Genomic DNA, 22,891 nt, shown 5'->3' on the forward strand with positions numbered 1-22,891 from the left:
TTAAACACCGCTAACAGCTCCATTAAACTTTCCCGCCAGGATATTGGTCCCCTTCGGGTTCAGGTGTAACCTGTCCATTTTGAACAGGTCATACTTCCCCCAGAAGAGATCCCAATGATCCAAGAATCTGAAGCCCTGCCCCCTGCACCAGTCTCTCAGCCACGCATTCACCTGCCTGATCCGACTACTCTTGCCCTCGCTAGCACGTGGCACAGGTAGCAATCCCGAGATTACTACCCTGGAGGTCCTGCTTCTCAGCTTCCTTCCTAACTCCTGGAAATCTCTCTTCAGGCAAAGAAATGGCAGATGGAATACAGTGTCGGGAAGTGTATGGTCGTGCACTTTGGTGAAAAAAACATGTCTTAACTATTTTCTAAATGGAGAGAAAATATAAAAAACCTGAGGGGCAGAGAGAGTTGGGAGTCCTTGTGCAGCACTCCGTAAATGTTAATTTGCAGATTGAGTCTGTGGTGAGGAAGGGAAATCTGATGTTAGGATTCATTTCAAGAAGACTAGAACATAAAAGCAAGCATGTAATGTTGAAACTTTATAAGGCACTGGTCAGGCCTCACCTGGAGTATTGTAAGCAGGTTTGGGCCCTTTATCTCAGAAAGGATGAGCTGAAACTGGAGAGGGTTCAAACGAGGTTCATGAAAATGATTCTAGTGTTGAATGGCTTGTCATATGAAGAGCGTTTGATGGCTCTGGGCCTGTATTCACTGGAATTCAGAAGAATGAGGGGTGATCTCATTGAAATCTATCATTGAAAGGATTTGATAGAGTGGATATGGAGAGGATGTTTCCTATGGTGGGAGAGTCTAAGACCAGAGGACACAGTCTCAAAATGGGGAAGCATTCTTTTAGGATGGAGATGTGGAGGAATTTCTGTAGCCAGAGAGTGGTGAATCTGTGGAATTCTTTGCCACAAGTTGAGGTGGAGGTCAAGTCTTTATGTATATTTAAGGCAGAGGTTGATAGATTCTTGAATGGTCAGGGCATGAAGGGATGTGGAGAGATGGCAGGAGATTTGGGCCGAGAGGAAAATTGGATCAGCTACGATGAAATAGCAGAGCAGACTCAATGGGCCAAATGGCCTAATTCTGCTCCTATATCTTAGTCTTATGGTCTATGGTATAATTAAAATATTTTAAAATAAACTTAGGCAGGTACACGGATAGGAAATGGTTAGAGGGATATGGGACAAACACAAGGAAATGGGACTTACTCAAGAAGACATCTTAGCCCGGATGGATGAGTTGGGCCATGGGTTCAACCTCTACCAAACCCCTTCCCAGATCATCCTCCTAAGGGATCTCACCCTGGAGTCTGTCTGTGAACTGTTGGTGTGACGTCAGTTCAGAGGGCAGTTCAGTGCCACAAGAACAGGCAGACTGGATCAAGGTGGCAGATTTCATTCTTAAATGTAAATTTGTGTCTGTGTCTCTGACGATGTGTCCCAGTCTGCTGGTGTGTCTGGGTATTTATCACTGGGGTGTGTGTGTGTGTGTGTGTGTGTGTGTGTGTGTGTATGTGTGTGTGTGTGTGTGTGTGTGTGTGTGTGTGTGTGTGTATGTGTGTGTGTGTGTGTTTGTGTGTGTGTGTGTATGTGAGTGTGAGTGTGTGTATGTGAGTGTGTGTGTGTGTGTGTGTGTGTATAACTAACAATGTGCAATGCTGAGGCTCTGCCAACAATCTATCAATCGTGCTTCTGCATGTGTGTGAGGGAGATTTGCCAGGCTGGTTACATGATCTTCTCCCATCATTCACCAAGGTCAATGCTGATCAGTGTGTCCGGGCTCAGTCTGACAATGCTTCAATGTGGTGGTTTGATAACAACAGTGAGACTCGCGAGTCCAGCAGGGGGCAGAGCTGAGTCAATCAGACTGCGGTCACGGACAGGTCAGACAGGGTGAGCGGCACGAAGGACTGGTGTATTTTTCTGACAATCCCTGTCACTACAGTGATACCAGATTTTATCCCCTTTAATGTCATTCATTGAATGTTAATTCCAGAGCTATTGTGTTGGGATTCAAACTCGTGCATTGGCGTATTTGTCCAGTGTGAATGGGATCAGGATGCAGTGGTTCACATAACAGTGCCGTGTATTGGTTGTATGTTGCCCCTGTGTCGGTCTGTTCAGGGATTTGACATCTGCAGCTGACCATGTGACAGTGATGCTTCCCAACAGGTGGGGTTGGTGCCGGAATTAACCTCAATTCCGACGACCCGATTAGAGGCATGAGCAGGCCTTGGTGACGAGGTTTCCATCAGGTTTACGATGCTTGTTTAAAAGTACAGAAGGGTCAAGTGGAATGGCCACTGTCAGGGCGACCATTGTTGGGATTAGGTCAGTGGTGAGAGTAGGAGGGTCAGGCTTTGGATCAAAGGAGGCTTCACCATTAAAAGAGGCATTACTCTGGGTAAACTTCTGTTAAAGTTCTCTTTCTTTTCCTCTTACGGTACCTCGTGTAGTAAATGCCTGTTGTGTGTTCTTCATGCCAGATGTTGGAGTCCTGGGAGACCAGAGTTTCCCAGTGAACACCATCTGTGTGAAGTGCATGCGTCTCCAGCTCCCTGAAGACCATATTCGGGATCTGGAGCAGCAGCTGGATGACCTTTGGATGGTAGAGGAGAGTGAGGAGATAATTGATCAGAATTACTGGAAAGTAGTCACTCCAAAGTTGCAGGAGGTGAGTAGCTGGGAGTCTGTCATGAGAAATGGAAATGTAAATAGGCAGTTAGCGCAGTGAAAAGAGGTCCTGAACAGAGAACTTAGAGAGCTAGGTAGAAAGTTGAGAAGCAGGACCTTCCAGGAAGTAATTTCTCGATTACTGCCTGTGCCACGCGTCACTGTGGGTAGAAACAGGATGATTTGGCAAATTAATGCATGGCTGAGAAGCTGGTGCAGGGGGCAGGGCTTCAGGTTCTTGGATCATTGGGATCTCTTCTGGGGGAGGTATGACCTGTTCAAAAGTGACAGGTTGCACCTGGACCCGAGGGGGAACCAAAATTCTTGCGGGCAGGTTTGTTAGAGCTGTTGGGGAGGGTTTAAACTAATTTGGCAGTGGGATGGGAACTGGAGTGAGGGGACACAGGATAGGATGGATGGTAAAAAAACAAAGATAGCCTGCAGTCAGACTGTCAGGAAGGGCAGGCAGATGATCGGACATATTGGAGCCAGCAGGGCGAGTATCAGTGCATTAGGGATGCAAAATCAAAAAGCGTAGCAAATGCAGTACTCAAAGTGTTATATTTCACTTCATGGAGGATAAGAAATAAGGTGGATGATCTTGTTGCACTATTACAGATTGTCATGTATGATGTTGTGACCATCACTGAATTGTGGCTGAAGGATGATTGTAGTTGGGAGCTGAATGTCCAAGGTTACACAATATATCGGAGTGATGGGAAGGTAGGCAGAGGGGGTGGTGTGGCTCTACTGGTAACGAATGGCATCAAATCAGTAGAAAGATGTGACACAGGAATGGAAGATGTTGAATCCTTTTGGGTTGAGTTCAGAAAATGCAAGGGTATATACAGGCCTCCCAGTATTAGCTGGGATGTGGACCATAGATTACAAGAGAATAGGAGAGAATTCAAAATGCAGAAATGCAAAGGGACTCGGGAGTCCTTGTGCAAGATACCCTAAAGGTTAACCTCCAGGTTGAGTTGGTTGTGAAGAAAGCAAATGCAATATTGGCATTCATTTCTAGAGGTATAGAATATAAGAGCAGGGATGTGATGTTGAGGCTCTATAAGCACTCGTAAGACCACATATAGTGTATAGTGTTCAATTTTGGGCTCCTTATTTTAAAAAGGATATATTTAGAAAGGGTTCAGAGAAGATTCACGAGAATGATTCCAGGAATGAAAGGGTTACCGTATGAGAAACATCTGGCAGCTCTTGGGCTGTATTCCATGGAGGTCAGCAAAGTGAGGGAGGGTCTCATAGAAACATTCCGAGTGTTAAAAGGCTGAACCAATTAGATATGGCAAAGTTATTTCCCATGGTACGGGATTCCGGGACAAGAGGGCACGACTTCAGGATTGAAGGACGTCCTTTTAGAACTGAGATACGGAGAAATTACTTTCATGAGAGGGTGGTAAATCTGTGGAATTTGTTGCCACGAGCGGCTTTGGAGGCCGAGTCATTAGGTGCAGAGTTAGGTCATTCTGCCCATCGCGTCTGCTCCGCCATTCCATGATGGCTGATCCTGGATCTCACTCCATGACAAACACGTGCCTTCTCGCCATATCCACTCCACCATAGAGAACATCCTCTCCACATCCACCCCATCTTGCCTTTTCAACATTTGGATGTATTTAGGGCAGAGATAGATAGGTTCTTGATCAGCCAGGGCATCAAAGGGTATGGAGCGAAAGCAGGGGAGTGGGGATGACTGGAAGAATTGGATCAGCCCATGATTGAATGGCGGACCAGACTCAATGGCCCAAATGGCCTACTTCTGCACCTATATCTCATGGTTTAATATGGAAAAGGCATGTCAAAGGGGCAATGTTATGATAGTTGTGGGAGATTTTAACATGAAGTTCCATTGGGAAAATCAGGTTGGAAATGGATCTCTAGAGAGGGAACTTGTTCAGTACCTAAGAGGTGAATTTTTGGAGCAGTTTGTCTTTGAGCCTACTAGGGGATCAGCTATACTGGATTTGGTGTTATGCAATGAACCGGAAGCGATTAGGGTGCTTAAGGTAAAGGAACCCTGAGGACGCAGTGATAACAAAATGATAGAAAGGAGTTGGCCAAAGTAATTTGGAAGGAGATAGTGGCAGGGATGACAGCAGAGCAGCAATGGAGTGAGTTTCTGAGAAAAATTTAAAATTCTACAGAGGGCAACTGAAAGAATCATTAGGAGGGAAAAGATGAAATATGAAACCAAGCCTGCAAACAATATCAAAGTGGATAGTGAAAGCTTTTTCAAATATGTAAAAATAATAGAGAATGGATGTAGGATTGCTTGAAAATGATGCTGGAGAAGTAATAACGGGGTACAAGGAGGTGGCAGATGAACTAAGTGAGTGCAGTTAATTTTACAAGGTAGAAGGTGCTCAGAAAGCTGAAAGACCCAAGGGTACATAAATGACCCAGACCAGATGAACTGCACACTCAGGGTCTGCAAGAGGTAGTGATTCAGATTGTGGAGCCATTGGAATTGATCTTTCAAAAATCATTTGACTCTGGTATGGTGCCAGATGACTGGAATATTGCAAATGTCATTCCACTCTTTAAGAAAGGCGGAAGGCAGCAGAAAGGGAATTATGACCAGTTAGCCTGACTTCAGTGTCTGGGAAGATGTTGCAGTCAATTGTTAAGGATGAGGTGATGGAGTACTTGGTGACGCAGGACAAGATAGGACAAATTCAGCATGGTTCCTTAAGGAAAAATCTTGGCCGACAAACCTGTTGGAATTCGTTGAGGAGATTCCGCGTAGGATAGATAACGGGGATGTTGTATTTCCGGATTTTCAGAAGGCCTTTGACAAGTTGACACACGAGTCTACTCACCAAGTTAAGAGCCCACGGTATTACAGGAAAGTTACTGGTATGTTTAGAGCATTGGCTGATTGGTAGGAGGGAGCGAGTGGGAATAAAATTATCACACCCTAGTTGGTTGCCAGTGACTAGTGGTGTTCCGCAAGGGTCGGGGTTGGGACCACTTCCACTTATGCCGTATATAAATGACTTACGAGGGGTGATTGATAAGTTCATGGCCTAACATAGAGGGAGATGAGTTATACAGCTCTCGTTACCTGCACGTGCTGTTCAACTCTTTGAGTGATTATGCAGAAAGTTTGAAGTTAATAACTTTTGTGGTATTTCTGTTTCAGATAATTGAAAATTGCAAGTAAGCACTGTCTGAGAACTTATCAATCACCCTCATAGATGATGGGATGATGGCTTTGTTGCTATGTTTGCAGCTGATGCAAAGATTGGTGGAGGGGCAGGTAGTGTTGAGGAAACAGATAGGCTGCAGAAGGACTTAGGCAGATTCGGAGTATGGGCAAGGAAGTGGCAAATGAAATACCATGTTGGAAAATGCATGCTCATGCACTTTGGTAGTAGAAATAAATCTGCAGACTGTATTCTAAGTGGGGAGAAAATCCAAAAATCCGAGATGCAAAGGGGCTTGGGAGTCCTTGCGCAGAACACCCTAAAGCTTAACTTGCAGACTGAGTCTGTGGTGAGAAAGGCAAACGCAATGTTAGCATTCGATTTAAGAGGTCTAGAATACAACAGCAGGGATGCAATGCTCAGGCTTTATAAGGCACTAGTCAGGCCTCAACTTGAGTGTTGTGAACAGTTCTGGGCTGCTCATCTAAGAAAAGATGTGCTGGCATTGGAGAGGGTTCAAAGGAGGTTCACAATGACGATTCTGGGAATGAAATGGTTATCATATGAGGAATGTTTAACATTTCTGTGTCTGTTCTCGCTGGAATTTAGAAGGATGAGGGGGGATCTCATTGAAACCTATCGAATGCTGAAATGTCAAGATAGAGTAGATGTAGAAAGGATGTTCCCATGGTGGGGAATCTAGGACAAGAGGGCACAGCCTCAGGATAGAGGGAGATCCATTCAAACAGAGATGCGGAGAAATTTCTTTAGCCAGAGGGTGGTGAATTTAATGAATTTATTACCTCAAGCAGCAGTGGAGGCCAGGTCTTTGGATGTACTTAAGGCAGAGCTCGATAGATTCTTGATTGGACATGGACATGGACATTGGACATTGGACGTGGCATCAAAGGTTACAGGGAGAAGGCCGGGGAGAGGGGCTGAGGAGGGGAAGGAAGGATCAGCCATGATTAAATGGCGGAGCAGACTCAATGGGCCAAAGAGACTAATTCTGCTCCTATGTCTTATTGTCTATGGTTTCCCTTCATCCTATAATTACAGCCATATTTTGTGTCTAATTATAACTTAGTTGTGTCTCATAAACAGGAACAAATTAATCTTATGTTTTACCTTGTTTAATGCTGCCAATCACTTCTTCCAATGCTATGTCAAGCAAATAGAGGTGATCGAATTTTTCAACCATTAGGGCACGACCTGCCACTGACAATACCTGCCTATCGTCACTTATCCTGTAAATATTATACAGATGGTTATAAACTGAGCATCAGTGATATTTGAACTATTTTATAAATTCATAGTGCTTCAGTAAAGACCATGTACTACCTTCTCTTCCGACGAGCTTCCTCCTGAAATAAATAGAACACAGATCTCAATTGATTGAGATGGACCGTTGGAATCTGAGACAAGTTATTACGAGCTGCTGAAAATTCCCACTAAAATCATTCCCACTTACACGAACGGGAAAAGAGGGACATAGAACCATGGGAGAAAGTACATTATACCATAACTGAGAGAAGGAACTTACAGGAGAGACTGGACAGGTTGTGTATTTTTATCTGGATATGATGTCAGGGAGGATCAAATGGAGGAATTTAAGATTCCAAATGGATTTGATAGAAAATATTTCTGCTTGTGTGGAGACCAAAAGTCAAAGATAAAACATCAGTTAGTCATTAATAAATTCCACAAGAAATGTGGTGAAGAAAATGTGGAACTCACTGCCACAGGAGTGGCTGAAGTGGAGCAGCAGAGATTGAATGTAATGGGGAAGCTGCATAAACACATGAGGGACCATGGAGTTCGGGGCACTGTTACAGGGTGTGGTGAGTAGGTGGGAGGAAGCTTGTGAAGCAGGGAAACTGATAGGAGAGAATGGACTGAAAAACCTGTCTATGATGGAAAATGGGATATAATCTGATGGAGAATATTTCTGAAAAACAAAAGACAGTGCAAAATTCTCCAAAACAATGAACCTGATACAAAGCAGATATAGATGGTAAATCTGATGTGAGGGTCACATTCTGGAATTCAACCTCAGTTCCCACTGATCAATGGTGGTTAACGGTGGTAAATAACAGTGCTTATTTCTTCAGCGGTTTGAACGGGGCACGACTGCGCAAGCGTGTGGAGGTCAGCCAGTGAGAACAGTGGGAAGAGTTTAAAAGCGAGCAGAGTTGAAAAGGTGACGGTTATTTCTTCAGCGGTTTGAATGGGGCACGACTGTGCAAACATGTGGAGGTCAGCCAGTGAGAACAGCGGGAAGAGTTTATAAGGAAGACAGATTTACAGAGCGGGTGACACAGTAGAGGGAGACAGAGTAGGAAGGTTTTGGCTCAATGGTGCTTTGGTGATAAAGGGTTGAGGCAAGGTAGGTTATCTGTTTAAAATAAAGACAGAGAGTATGTGTGTGAGGCCGGTTTTCTGTGCTTGGTGTCAGATGTGGGAGGTCCTGGAGATTCTCAGCCTCCCAGATAACCACAACTGCAACAGGTGCATCGAGCTGCAGTTCCTTAGAGACCGCGTTAGGGATCTGGAGATGCAGCTCAATGACCTTCGTCTGGACAGGGAGAGTGAGGAGGTGATAGAGAGGAGCTATAGGCAGGTAGTCACCCGACACACAGGAGACAGAGAAGTGGGTAACAGTCAGGAGATGGAAGGGCAAGAAGCAGGTACTAGAAGCAGGACAGCAGGTACTAGCTGTCCCCCTTTACAATAAGTACTCCTGTTTGAGTACTGCTGGGGGGGAATGGCCCACCTGGGGGAAGCAACAGTGGCCTCGCCTCTGGCACAGAGTCTGGCCCTGTGGCTCAGAAGGGTAGGGAAAGGAAGAGGATGGCAGCAGTGATAGGGGACTCTATAGTTAGGGGGTCAGACAGGCGATTCTGTGGATGCAGGAAAGAAACGCAGATGGCAGTTTGCCTCCCAGGAGCCAGGGTCCGGGATGTTTCTGATCGCATCCACGATATCTTTCGTGGGAAGGAGAACAGCCAGAGGTCGTGGTACATATTGGTACGAATGACATAGGTCGGAAAAGGGAGGAGGTCCTGTAAACAGACTACAGGGAGTTGGGAAAGAAGTTGAGAAGCAGGACCTCAATGGCAGTAATCTCAGAATTACTGCCTGTGCCATGTAACAGTGAGTATAGGAGTAGAATGAGGTGGAGGGTAAATGTGTGGCTGAGGGATTGGAGCGGGGGGCAGGGGGCAGGGATTCAGATTTCTGGATCATTGGGACCTCTTTTGGGGCAGGTGGGACCTGTACAAAAAGGACGGGTTGCACTTGAATCCCAAGGGGACCAATATCCTGGCGGGAAGGCTTGCCAAGGCTAATGGGGAGAGATTAAACCAGAATTGCTGGGGGGTGGGAACCGAACTGATGAGACGGAAGAAAGGGAGGTTGGATCACAAATAGAGAAAGCTTGGAGACAGTGCGAAAGGGAGGAGAGGCAGGTGATAGAGAAGGGACGCGCTCAGACTGATGGTTTGAGATGTATCTATTTTAATGTGAGGAGCGTCATGAATAAAGCAGATGACCTTAGAGCATGAATCAGCACTTGGAGCTATGCTGTTGTGGCTATTACAGAGACTTGGATGGTGCAGGGGCAGGAATGGCTACTTCAAGTGCCAGGCTTTAGATGTTTCAGAAAGGATAGGGAGGGAGGCAAAGGAGGTGGTCAGAGATAGTGTCACGGCTGCAGAAAAGGAGGAAGTCATGGAGGGATTGTCTACGTAGTTTCTGTGGGTGGAAGTTAGGAATAGGAAGGGGTCATTAACTCTACTGGGTGTTTTTGGTAGACCACCCAATAGTAACAGGGACATCGAGGAGCAGATAGGGAGACAGATTCTGGAAAGGAGAAATAATAACAGGGTTGTTGTGGTAGGAGATTTTAATTTCCCAAATATTGATTAGCATCTCCCTAGAGTGAGGAGTATAGATGGGGTAGAGTTTGTTAGGTGTGTTCAGGAAGGTTTCTTGACACAATATGTAGATAAGTCTACAAGAGGAGAGGCTGTACTTGATCTGGTACTGGGAAATGCACCTAGTCAGGTGTCAGGTCTCTCGGTGGGAGAGCATTTTGGAGATAGTGATCACAATTCTATCTCCTTTACTATAGTATTGGAGAGGGATAGGAACAGACAAGTTAGGGAAATGTTTAATTGGAGTAAGGGGAACTATGAGGCTATCAGGCAGGAGCTTGGAAGCAGAAATTGGAAAGAGATGTTCTCAGGGAAACGTACAGAAGAAATAATCAGATATAACCATAACCATATAACAATTACAGCACAGAAACAGGCCATCTGATCCCTTCTAGTCCGTGCCGAACTTTTACTCTCACCTAGTCCCACAGACCTGCACTCAGCCCATAACCATCCATTCCGTTCCTGTCCATATAGCTGTCCAGTTTAACTTTAAACGACAACATTGAACCTGCCTCAACCACTTCTGCTGGAAGCTTGTTCCACACAGCCATCACTCTCTGAGTAAAGAAGTTCCCCCTCATGTTACCCCTAAACTTTTGCCCTTTAACTCTCATATCATGTCCTCTTGTTTGAATCTCCCCCACTCTCAATGGAAAAAGCCTATCCACGTCAACTCTATCTATACCTCTCATAATTTTAAATGCCTCTATCAAGCCCCCCCTCAACCTTCTATGTTCCAAAGAATAAAGATCCAACTTGTTCAACCTTTCTCTGTAACTTAGGTGATGAAACCCAGGTAACATTCTAGTAAATCTTCTCTGTACTCTCTAGTAAATCTTCTCTGTACTCTCTCTATTTTATTGACATCTTTCCTATAATTCGGTGACCAAAACTGTACACAATACTCCAAATTTGGCCTCACCAATGCCTCGTACAATTTCAACATTACATCCCAACTCCAATACTCAATGCTCTGATTTATAAAGGCCAGCATACCAAAAGCACCACCACCCTATCCACATGACATTCCACCTTCAGGGAACTATGCACCATTATTCCTAGATCCCTCTGTTCTACTGCATTCTTCAAGGCCCTACCATTTACCATGTATGTTCTATTTTGATTAGTCCTACCAAAATGTAGCACCTCACATTTATCAGCATTAAACTCCATCTGATATCTTTCAGCCCACTCTTCTAACTGGCCTCAATCTCTCTGCAAGCTTTGAAAACCTACTTCATTATCCACAACACCACCTATCTTAGTATCATCTGCATACTTACTCATCCAATTTGCCACCCCATCATCCAGATCACTAATGTATATGACAAACAACATTGGACCCAGTACAGATCCCTGAGGCACACCACTAGTCACCGGCCTCCAATCTGACAAACAGTTATCCACCATCACTCTCTAGCGTCTCCCAACCAGCCACTGCTGAATCCATTTTACTACTTCAATATTAATACCTAATATTAATATTAATATTAAATGTGGCAAATGTTCAGGGGATATTTGTATGGGGTTCTGCGTAGGTACGTTCCGATGAAACATGGAAAGGATGGTAGGGTAGAAGGTCCATGGTGTACAAAGACTGCTGTAAATCTCGTCAAGAAGAAAAGAAGAGACTACGAAAGGTTCAAAAAACTAGGTAATGATCGGAATCTAGAAGGTTATAAGGCTAGCAGGAAGGAGGTTAAGAATGCATTTAAGAGAGCCAGAAGGGGCCATGAGAAGGCACTGGTGGACAGGATTAAGGAAAACCCCAAGGCATTCTACAAGTATTTGAAGAGCAGGAGGATAAGGCGTGAGAGAATAGGACCAATCAAGTGTAACAGTGGAAAAGTGTGTATGGAACTGGAGGAGATAGCAGAAGGACAAACCAACGTAGAACATACAGGGTTAATGGTAAGGCACTGAGGAGTGCAGTGGAACAGAGGGATCTGGGAATACAGATACAAAATTCCCTAAAAGTGTCGTCACAGGTAGATAGGGTCGTAAAGAGAGCTTTTGGTACATTGGCCTTTATTAATCGAAGTATTGAGTATAAGAGCTGGAATGTTATGATGAGGTTGTATAAGGCATTGGTGAGGCCGAATCTGGAGTATTGTGTTCAGTTTTGGTCACCAAATTACAGGAAGGATATAAATAAGGTTGAAAGAGTGCAGAGAAGGTTTACAAGGATGTTGCCGAGACTTGAGAAACTCAGTTACAGAGAAAGGTTGAATAGGTTAGGACTTTATTCCCTGTAGCATAGAAGAATGAGGGGAGATTTGATAGAGGTATATAAAATTATGATGGGTATAGATAGAGTGAATGCAAGCAGGCTTTTTCCACTGAGGCAAGGGGAGAAAAAAACCAGAGGACATGGGTTAACGGTGAGGGGGGAAAAGTTTAAAGGGAACATTGGGGTGGGGCTTCTTCACACAGAGAGTGGTAGGAGTATGGAATGAGCTGCCAGACGAGGTGGTAAATGTGGGTTCATTTAAGAATAAATTGGACAGATACATGGATGGGAGGTGTATGGAGGGATATGGTCCGTGTGCAGGTCAGTGGGACTAGGCAGAAAATGGTTCGGCACAGCCAAGAAGGGCCAAAAGGCCTGTTTCTGTGCTGTAGTTTCTATGGTTTCTATAGTAAGTAATTAATGAATACTATGCTTCAGTATTCACTACGGAAAAGGATCTTGGCGATTGTAGGGATGACACAGTGGACTGAAAAGCTGAGAATGTAGATATTAGGGAAAAGGATGTGCTGGAGCTTTTGGAAAGCATCAGGTTGGATAGGTCACCGGGACCAGATGGGAGATACCCCAGGCTATTTTGGGAAGCAAGGAAGGAGATTGCTGAGACTCTGGCAATGATCTTTGCATCATCAATGGGAGAGGTTCTGGAGGATTGCAGATGTTGTTCCCTTATTCAAGAAAGGGCGTAGAGCCAGCCCAGGAAATTATAGGCCAGTGAGTCTTACTTCAGTGGTTGGTAAGTTAATGGTGAAGATCCTGAGAGGCAGGATTTATGAACATTTGCAGAGGCATAATATGATTAGGAATAGTCAGCATAGCTTTGTCAAAGGCAGGTTGTGTCTTACGAGCCTGATTGAATTTTTTGAGGATGTGATGAAACACATTAATGAAGGTCGAGCCATAGATGCAGTGTATAGGGATTTCAGCAAGGCATTTGATAAGGTACCCCATGCAAGGCTTGTTGAGAAAGTAAGGAGGCATGGGATCCAAGGGGACATTGCTTTGTGGATCCAGAACTGGCTTGCCCACAGAAGGAGAAGAGTAGTTGGAGACGGGTCATATTTTGAATAGAGGACGGTGACAAGTGGTGTGCCTCAGGGATCTGTTTTGTGATTTTTATAAATGACCTGGATGAGGACATGGAGGGATGTGTTAGTAAATGTGCTTATGACACAGATGTTGGGGGTGTTGTGGATAGTGTGGAGGTCTGTCAGAGGTTACAACGGGACATTGATGGGATGCAAAACTGGGCTGAGAAGTGGCAGATGGGGTTCAACCCAGATAACTGTGATGTGGTGCATTTTAGTAGGTCAAATATGATGGCAGAATATAGCATTAATAGTAAGACTCAAGGCAGTGTGGAGGATCAGAGGGATCTTGGGGTCCGAGTCCATAGGACACTCAAAGGTGCTACGCAGGTTGACTCTGTGGTTAAGAAGGCATACGGTGCATTGGCCTTCATCAATCGTGGCATTGAGTTTAAGAACCAAGAGGTAATGTTGCAGTTATATAGGACCCTGGTCAGACCCCACCTGGAGTTCTGTGCTCAGTTCTGGTCGCCTCACTACAGGAAGGACGGAGAAACCGTAGAAAGGGTGCAGAGGAGACTTACGAGGACGTTGCCTGGATTGGGGAGCATGCCTTATGAGAATAGGTTGAGTGAGCTCGGCCTTTTCTTCTTGGAATGATGGAGGATGAGAGGCGACCAAACAGAGGTCTATAAGATAATGAGAGGCATTGATCCTGTGGATAGTCAGAGGCTTTTCCCCAGGGCTGAAATGGCTAGCATGAGAGGGCATAGTTTTAAGGTGCTTGGAAGCAGGTACAGAGGAGGTGTTAGCTGTAAGTTTTATACGCAGAGTGCTGAATGCATGGAATGGGCTGCTGGCAGCGGTGATGGAGGCTGAAATGATAGGGTCTTTTAAGAGACTGCTGGATGGCTACATGGAGCTTAGAAAAATAGAGGGCTATGGGTAAAGCCTAGGTAGTTCTAAGGTAGGGACATGTTCGGCACAGCTTTGTGGGCTAAAGGGCCTGTATTCTGCTGTATGTTTTTCTATGTTTCAAACAGAGAGACACAGAACATAGAATAGTTCAGCAGAGAACAGGCCCTTCGGCCCACAATGTTGTGCCGATCCTTAAACCCTGCTTCCCAAATAACCCCCACCTTAAATTCCTCCATATACCTGTCCAGTAGTCTCTTAAATTTCACTAGTGTATCTGCCTCCACCACTGACTCAGGCAGTGCATTCCACGCAACAACCACTCTCTGAGTAAAAAACCTTCCTCTAATATCCCCCTTGAACTTTGCACCCCTTACCTTAAAGCCATGTCCTCTTGTATTGAGCAGTGGTGCCCTGGGGAAGAGGCGCTGGCTATCCACTCTATCTATTCCTCTTATTATCTTGTACACCTCTATCATGTCTCCTCTCATCCTCCTTCTCTCCAAAGAGTAAAGCCCTCACTCCCTTAATCTCTGATCATAATGCATACTCTCTAAACCAGGCAGCATTCTGGTAAATCTCCTCTGTACCCTTTCCAATGCTTCCACATCCTTCCTATAGTGAGGTGACCAGAACTGGACACAATACTCCAAGTGTGACCTAACCAGAGTTTTATAGAGCTGCATCATTACCCCGCGACTCTTAAACTCTATCCCTCGACTTATGAAAGCTAACAATCCATAAGCTTTCTTAGCTATCCATCTCCCTGTGAGGCAACTTTCAGGGATCTGTGGACATGTACCCCCAGATCCCTCTGCTCCTCCACACTACCAAGTATCCTGCCACTTACTTTGTACTCTGCGTTGGAGTTTGTCCTTCCAAAGTGTACCACCTCACACTTCTCCGGGTTGAACTCCATCTGCCACTTCTCAGCCCACTTCTGCATCCTATCCCTCTGCAACCTTCGACAATCCTCTACACTATCCACAACACCACCAACCTTTGTGTCGTCTGCAAACTAGCCAACCCACCCTTCTATCCCCACATCCAGGTCGTTAATAAAAATCATGAAAAGTAGAGGTCCCAGAACCAATCCTTGTGGGACACTGCTAGTCATAACCCTCCAATCCAAATGTATTCCCTCCACCACCAGCCTTTGCTTTCTGCAGGCAAGCCAATTCTGAATCCACCTGGCCAAACTTCCCTGGATCCCATGCCTTCTGACTTTCTGAATAAGCCTACTCTGTGGAACGTTGTCAAATGCCTTACTAAAATCCATGTAGATCACATTCACTGCACTACCCTCATCTATATGCCTGGTCACCACCTCAGAGAACTCTATCAGACTTGTTAGACACGATCTGCCCTTCACAAAGTCATGCTGACTGTCCCTGATCAGACCATTTTCTCTAAATGCCCATAGATCCTATCTCTAAGAATCTTTTCCAACAGCTTTCCCACCACAGACGTAAGGCTCACTGGTCTATAATTACCCGGACTATCCCTACTACCTTTTTTGGACAAGGGAACAACATTCACCTCCCTCCAGTCCTCCGGTACCATTCCCGTGGACAACGAGGACATAAAGATCCCAGCCAGAGGCTCAGCAATGTCTTCCCTCACCTCGTTCAGCAGCCTGGGGAATATGCCGTCAGGCCCCGGGGACTTATCCTTCCTCATGTATTTTCACAACTCCAACATCTCCTCTCCCTTAAAATCAACATGCTCCAGAACATCAACCTCACTCATATTGTCCTCACCATCATCAAGTTCCCTCTCATTGGTGAATACCGAAGAGAAGTATTCATTGACGGCCTCGCTCACTTCCACAGCCTCCAGGCACATCTTCCCACCTTTATCTCTAATCGGTCCTACCTTCACTCCTGTCATCCTTTTGTTCTTCACATAATTGAAGAATGCCTTGGGGCTTTCCTTTACCCTACTCACCAAGGCCTTCTCATGCCCCCTTCTTGCCATCCTCAGCCCCTCCTTAAGCTCCTTTCTTGCTTCCTTATATTCCTCAATAGACCCATCTGATCCTTGCTTCCTAAACCTCATGTATGCTGCCTTCTTCCACCTGACTAGATTTTCCACCTCACTTGTCACCCATGGTTCCTTCACCCTACCATTCTTTATCTTCCTCACCAGGACAAATTTATCCCTAACATCCTGCAAGAGATCCCTAAACATCGATCACATGTCCATAGTACATTTCCCTGCAAAAACATCATCCCAATTCACACCCGCAAGTTCTAGCCTTATAGCCTCATAATTTGCCCTTCCCCAATTAAAAATTTTCCTGTCCTCTCTGATTCTATCCTTTTCCATGATAATGCTAAAGGCCAGGGAGCAGTGGTCACTGTCCCCCAGATGCTCACCCACTGAGAAATCTGTGACCTGACCCAGTTCATTACCTAGTACTAGATCTAGTATGGCATTCCCCCTGGTCGGCCTGTCCACATACTGCGACGGGAATCCGTCCTGGACACACTGAACAAACTCTGCCCCGTCTAAGCCGTTGGAACTAATCAGGTGCCAATCAATATTAGGGAAGTTAAAGTCACCCATGATAACAACCCTGTTATTTTTGCACCTTTCCAAAATCTGCCTCCCAATCTGCTCCTCTGTATCTCTGCTGCTACCAGGGGTCCTATAGAATACACCCAATAGAGTAACTGCTCCCTTCCTGTTCCTGACTTCCACCCATATTGACTCAGAAGAGAATCCCGCTGCATTACCCACCCTTTCTGTAGCTGTAATAGTATCCCTGACCAGTAATGCCACCCTTCCTCCCCTTTCCCCCCCTCTCTATCCCTTTTAAAGCACTGAAATCCAGGAATATTGAGAATCCATTCCTGCCCTGGTGCCAGCCAAGTCTCTGTAATGGCCACTACATCAGAATTCCATGTATGTATCCAAGCTCTCAGTTCATCATCTTTGTTCCTGATGCTTCCTGCATTGAAGTACATGCACTTTAGCCCTTCTGCCTTACTACCTTTACACCTGTTATTCTGCTTCTCTTTCCTCAAAGCCTCTCTATATGTTAGATCTGGCTTTTCTCCATGTACTTCTTTCACTGCTCTATCGCTTCGGGTCCTATCCCCCTTGCAAATTAGTTTAAACCCTTCCAAACCATGCTAGCAAACCTACCTGCAAGGATATTGCTCCCCTCGAGTTCAGGTGCAACGCATCCAATTTGTACAGGTCCCACCTTCCCCAAAAGAGATCCCAATGATCCAAAAATCTAAACCGCTGCCCCCTGCACCAGCTGCTCAGCCATGTATTCAATTGCCATCTCTTCCAATTCTTACCATCACTATCTCGTAGCACTGGCAGCAATCCTGAGGACGCCACCCTTGATGCCTTGTTCTTCAGCCTTCTGCCTACTTCCTGAAACTCACGGTTCACATCCTCATCCCTCTTCCTGCCATGTTGTTGGTGCCAACATGTATCACGACTTCTGGTTGCTTTCCCTCTCATACCAGGATGTCGTGCACCCAGTCAGAGACATCCTGGACCCTGGCACCTGGGAGGCAACAAACCATGCGGGTGTCCTTCTCACGTCCACAAAACCTCCTGTCTGCTCCCCTGACTATAGAGTCCCCAATGAGAACAGCTCTCCTCTTCTCCATCCCACCCTTCTGTGCCACAGGGTCAGACTCAGTGCTGGAGGCCCTGCCACCGTGGCTCACCTCGGTCGGTTGTCCCAGCCAACTGAGCTTAGGATCGAACACGCAAACTCCACGCAGACAGCACCAGAGCTTAGGACCCTCACACCCACCGTACCAGACACACTCACAGTCTGTGACTGTAATGGGATGTTACTCTGAGTATCAGGGGATATTATACGTGGGGAATCACAGAAATGATCCATGGTTCAGTGCTATGATCAGAGTGAACACTCCCGAGAAGTTTGCAGACTGTCCTGTGATGTACAGATGCCGTGGGAGGCCGGTTTGGGGACAACAACAATCCTGAACAGTCAAACCATCTGTCTGGTTTAAATCAGTTTACAACTACAGTATTTGTAAATCCCACACTGAGTTAAAATACATCATTTTGTGACTGTGAACTTTTACAGAAACAAACTGAAATCTCTCACCATGAGGAATATGGTATTGTCTTGTTGATCCATCTGTGCCTGTAACTTTGAGATTTCCTCCTGGATGGAATTTAAATTCTCTTGAATTACTTGAAGATTTTTCTCCATTGGATTTAGAATCCTCTCCTCTTCTTCCCTGAGATCTTGGAGCGCGCGCTGCTCTTTCTCGGTGATAATCCGGCGCAGTTCAGCAAACTGGGATGTGATGTGGGACTGAAGGCTTTGTGACTGTTTCTGTCGAATGAAAGGAGAGGCTGGTTTATTATCTGGCCCTGATGTATTTCCTTATGATATGGACGGTCTATCCAGCCCATCATCATCCAAGAGGACCACATCCTTGCCGTTGGGTTTGGAGGCTTCTCCCAAAGAACTCTGCTGGCTGGAATGTGGGCTTTATGCTTTGACTCATGGTAGGGTCAACCATGCCAAACAGGTCAAAGGGTTGATGCCAGAGTAAGAGTGGTCTACTGGTCCTCCAGGTTCATGGGTTCAGCTCAGGGCTAACAATACTGACTGGTAAAACAAAATTGTTACGGAAACAGTGAAAAGTCTTTCTACATCTGAGTGCCATGTTATTCCTGAGTCTCCGTTCAGGACCTGCATGACTGACAGTAGTGGAAACCGAGAAGTAGCTACTGACATGTTCAATGAAGACATGGACACTGCCAGAGATGGAGGACTGTCCAAAATGACAGTGGCATAACAGGCAGTAAGTAAGTGGTTCTCAGATCTTCGATCACATTTCCCTGAAACCCAGTCTTCCTCACTGACCCATTAACTCCCACCTAATTCACACATAACCCCCCTTCATAGGGTTAATTACAGTGGCCAATTTACCGTTCAAACATGGAATGTCGGCTAAAGGAAGGTACTGGTTACGGAGGGAACTGCAAACTCCACGCAGACAGCACTAGAGGTCAGGATCGATCCCAGGGCACTGGAGCTGCGACACTCTGCTATTCTGCATTAAAGGGAACAAAACTACACAAAGATATTGGAAATTCTGCTCAGGAAGCCTCACCCGAACTCCAGAAATCTTTTCTCTCTGTTGCTGCTCCATTTTCTGAAAGTCTGATTTCTTTTTTGTGAGAGAGTCTAAGGAATATTTAACCCGATCCTGGGAATCAAAGAGTGAATAGATTAGACAAAAAGATGACACTTTTGGATTAGACAAAAAGACGGTAGAAAGCGGGTTACTTTTACCTTGTAAAGTTTAACAGCTTCTTTGATCGGCATGAAGTTGTGAGACTTGTGTTCCTCTGCATCTCTACAGATCACACAGATCAGTTTCCTGTCCGTCTCACAGAGCAGCTTCAGTTCTTCCTCATGTTCCTCGCAGTGAAGTTTACTTTCCTTCTCTTTCGGATTCAGGTTTAGTTTTCGAGCTTTCTCAGACAGATTTGCTAAGGCCCAACTGGCCCTGAGGGTGCGGTCTGCAATCTCCTCTCTACATTGCGGGCAGGAGTTTCTCTGCTCCCTTTCCCAACACCGTGTGATACAGGAGCGGCAGAAGTTGTGTCCACACTCCAGTATAACCGGATCGGTGAAGAAATCCAGGCAGATGGGACAGATCGCTTCCTCGGTCCAACTGTCGACCTGTCCTTTCGAAGCCATGTTAACTCCGGCACTTCCTGGTTCAGGATCCTTTCACTTCAGGGAGCTGCTGAACTCCTGCAGTACCGCGATTGTCCAGTAGGCGCGCTGCAGTCTCGGGAATGAACATAATTTTGCTGCAAGTGTTCTCTGGGAAGGAATCGCGGCAATTTCCATCTCGGGGCGGGATCAGAAACACATTAAAGAGGATTGAATATAAATGAACCCGGAGCGCGGAGCCTGGTTCAGTGTAAGGCAGAACTGAAAGGGGCAATTCCTGAAAAGCGAGACAACAGTTGGTCTGTTGTCCGACCCTGCTCCTGGGTGCTCCCGCCCCACTGAACTCGTGTCCTTAAACATATCTTTACCTCTACTTTCTGCAGGGATCACTCCCTCCATGACTCCCTTGTCCATTCACCCTCCCCACTAATCTCACTCCTGACACTTATCCCTGCAAGCAGCCTCCTCCCTCACCTCCATTCAAGGACCCAAAAAGTCCTTCCAGCTGAGGCAACTCTTCATCTGCTGGGGTCATTTATTTGGTCTGCTGCTCCCAGTGCAGCCTCCTCTACATTGGTGCGACCTGTTGTAAATTGGGGACTGCTTTGTTAAACACCTCTGCTCCATCTGCCAAAGATGGAACTTCCTGGTGGCCAAACATTTTAATTTCAATTCTCATTCCCATTCCAACCTGTCAGTACATAGCCTTCCCTTGTGCGAAGGAAAAACAACGTATATTATGTTTGGGTAGCCTCCAACCTGATGGCATGAATTTTATTTCTGCTTCCAGAAAAAAAATTCTGTCCCCCTCCCTTCTTCATCATTTGTCATTTCCATAGATGCAGTCGGCTGAGTTCATCCAGTATAGAACATAGAAAATCTACAGCACATGACAGTCCCTTCGGCCCACAACGTAATGCCAACCATGTAATATACTCTAGATTTTGCTGCCTAGAATTTCCCTACCGCATACCACTCTATTTTTCTAAGCACCATGTACCAATCTAAGAGATTTTTAAAAAGACCTTATTATACCTGGCTCTACCACCTTCACTGGCAACGCATTCCACGCACCCACCACTCTCTGTGTGAAAAACTCACCCCTGACATCCCCTTGTACCTACTTCCAATCACCTTAAAGCTATGTCCCCCTCCCTCGTGTTAGCCATTCAGCCCTAGGAAAAGCCTCTGGCTACACACATCAAAGTTGCTGGCGAACGCAGCAGGCCAGGCAGCATCTCTAGGAAGAGGTACAGTTGACATTTCGGGCCGAGACCCTTCGTCAGGACTAACTGAAGGAAGAGTTAGTAAGAGATATGAATGTGGGTGGGGGAGGAGATCCAAAATAATAGGAGAAGACAGGAGGGGGGGGGGATGGAGCCAAGAGCTGGACAGTTGATTGGCGAAAGGGATATGAGAGGATCATGGGACAGGAGACCCAGGGACAAAGAAAAGCGGGAGGGGGGAAAAACGCAGAGGATGGGCAAGGGGTATAGCAAGAGGGACAGAGGGAGAAAAAGGAGAGAGAGAGAAAGAATGTGTGTATATAAATAAATAACGGATGGGGTATGAGGGGGAGGTGGGGCATTAGCAGAAGTTTGAGAAGTCAATGTTCATGCCACCAGGTTGGAGGCTACCCAGATGGAATATAAGGTGTTGTTCCTCCAACCTGAGTGTGGCTTCATCTTTACAGTAGAGGAGGCCATGTATAGACATATCAGAATGGGAATGGGATGTGGAATTAAAATATGTGGCCACTGGGCGATCCTGCTTTCTCTGGCGGACAGAGCGTAGGTGTTCAGTGAAACAATCGCCTGCCTGGTTTTGTTAAGGGCAGGTCATGCCTTACGAATGTGATTGAAACCACCCTTCTACTTCCTCATCCAGGTCATTTATAAAAATCACGAAGAGAAGAGGTCCAAGAACAGATCCCTGCAGAACACCACTTGTCTCCATCCTCCATGCAGAATACGAACTACCCACAATCACTCTTTGCCTTCTGTGGTCAAGCCAATTCATGATCCACAAAGCAAGGTCCCCTTGGATCCCATGCCTCATTACTTTCTGAATGAGCTTCGCATGGGGAAACTTACTAAATGTCTTACTGAAATCCATATACACTACATCCACTGCTCTACCTTCAGCAATGTGTTTTGTTACATCCCCAAAGAATTCAATCACATTCGTAAGGCATGACCTGCCCTTGACAAAACCAGGCAGACTATCCCTGATCAGATTATGTCTCTCCAAATGCTCATAACTGCTGCATCTCAGGATGTCCTCCAACAACTTGTCCACGACTGGGAAAAGGGGATGGGATGGTGAAGGAAAAGTGGGGGCATTACCATGGGCTCCTCCACTGTCGTGATGAGCCCACAATTAGTTTGGAGAAACAACACCTCATATTCTGTCTGGGTAGCCTCCAGCCTGATGGCATCAACATCGATTTCTCGAACTTCCGGTAATGCCCCCAACCACCTCTCCTTCACCATTCCCCATCCCCCGTTTCCCTCTCTCATCTTATCTCCTTGCCCGCCCATCGCCTCCGTCTGGTGCTCCTCCCCATAAACTTTCCTCCTTGGCCTTCTGTCTCTTCTATCAGACTCCCTCTTCTCCAGCCCTGTATCTCTTTCAGCGATCAACCTCCCAGCTCTTTACCTCATCCCTCCCCCTACAGGTTACTCCTATCACCGTGTGTTTCTCTCCCCCCTCCCCCATCTTTTATATATACTTCTGGTTTTCTTTCCCCAGTCCTGCCGAAGGGTTTCGGTCCGAAGCAACGACTGTACTTTTCATTCCCCCATAGAAGCAGAAAAGTCCGCTGAGTTCCTCCAGCAAATTGTGTGTGTTGCACCGAGTACATCGAGTCTTTCCTGGTGACTTGTGGTCAAGCGTGTTACTCTGGAGGAACTGTGCTCAAGTTCATTAACGCAAAGTTCAGATGCACGGGCGATAAACAAAGTTACTGACAGGAGCTTCCTGTGACTCTGAGAACAAACTCGGCGCTTCCATCGGACTGAAATCTGCAGCTGACGGAGGCGGTCCGTCAATCGGCAGGACCGGCTCTCATCGGCCGAGGAGTGAGCCCCGCCCAGTGGGCCGTCCATTGCCACCGGGAGCGAGTGGGTCCGATTCGGGGGCAGGCCGCAAATCGGCAGCGGCACCTTGGGCAACCGCTGCAACACCGACCGGGGCTGCGAATCTTTTCAGTGGC

General features: G+C 46.1%; 1 protein-coding gene across 1 annotated transcript in view; it reads right to left on the minus strand.

The window, feature by feature from the left end:
- The window catches only part of LOC140198264 (zinc-binding protein A33-like), a 35,649-nt gene extending 15,922 nt beyond the window's left edge, over window positions 1-19,727 (minus strand). The window contains exons 1-5 of the mRNA XM_072259320.1: window positions 19,288-19,727; window positions 19,106-19,201; window positions 18,085-18,318; window positions 7,195-7,217; window positions 6,982-7,100 (exon numbers count right to left, since the gene is read on the minus strand). Coding sequence (XP_072115421.1) covers window positions 6,982-7,100; window positions 7,195-7,217; window positions 18,085-18,318; window positions 19,106-19,201; window positions 19,288-19,698 — 883 coding nt within the window. The 5' untranslated portion in view covers window positions 19,699-19,727. The remainder of the gene's footprint in view (window positions 1-6,981; window positions 7,101-7,194; window positions 7,218-18,084; window positions 18,319-19,105; window positions 19,202-19,287) is intronic.
- Window positions 19,728-22,891: the final 3,164 nt, after the last annotated feature.

Source organism: Mobula birostris, chromosome 5 (genome assembly GCF_030028105.1).
Source record: "Mobula birostris isolate sMobBir1 chromosome 5, sMobBir1.hap1, whole genome shotgun sequence".
Taxonomy (NCBI): domain Eukaryota; kingdom Metazoa; phylum Chordata; class Chondrichthyes; order Myliobatiformes; family Myliobatidae; genus Mobula; species Mobula birostris.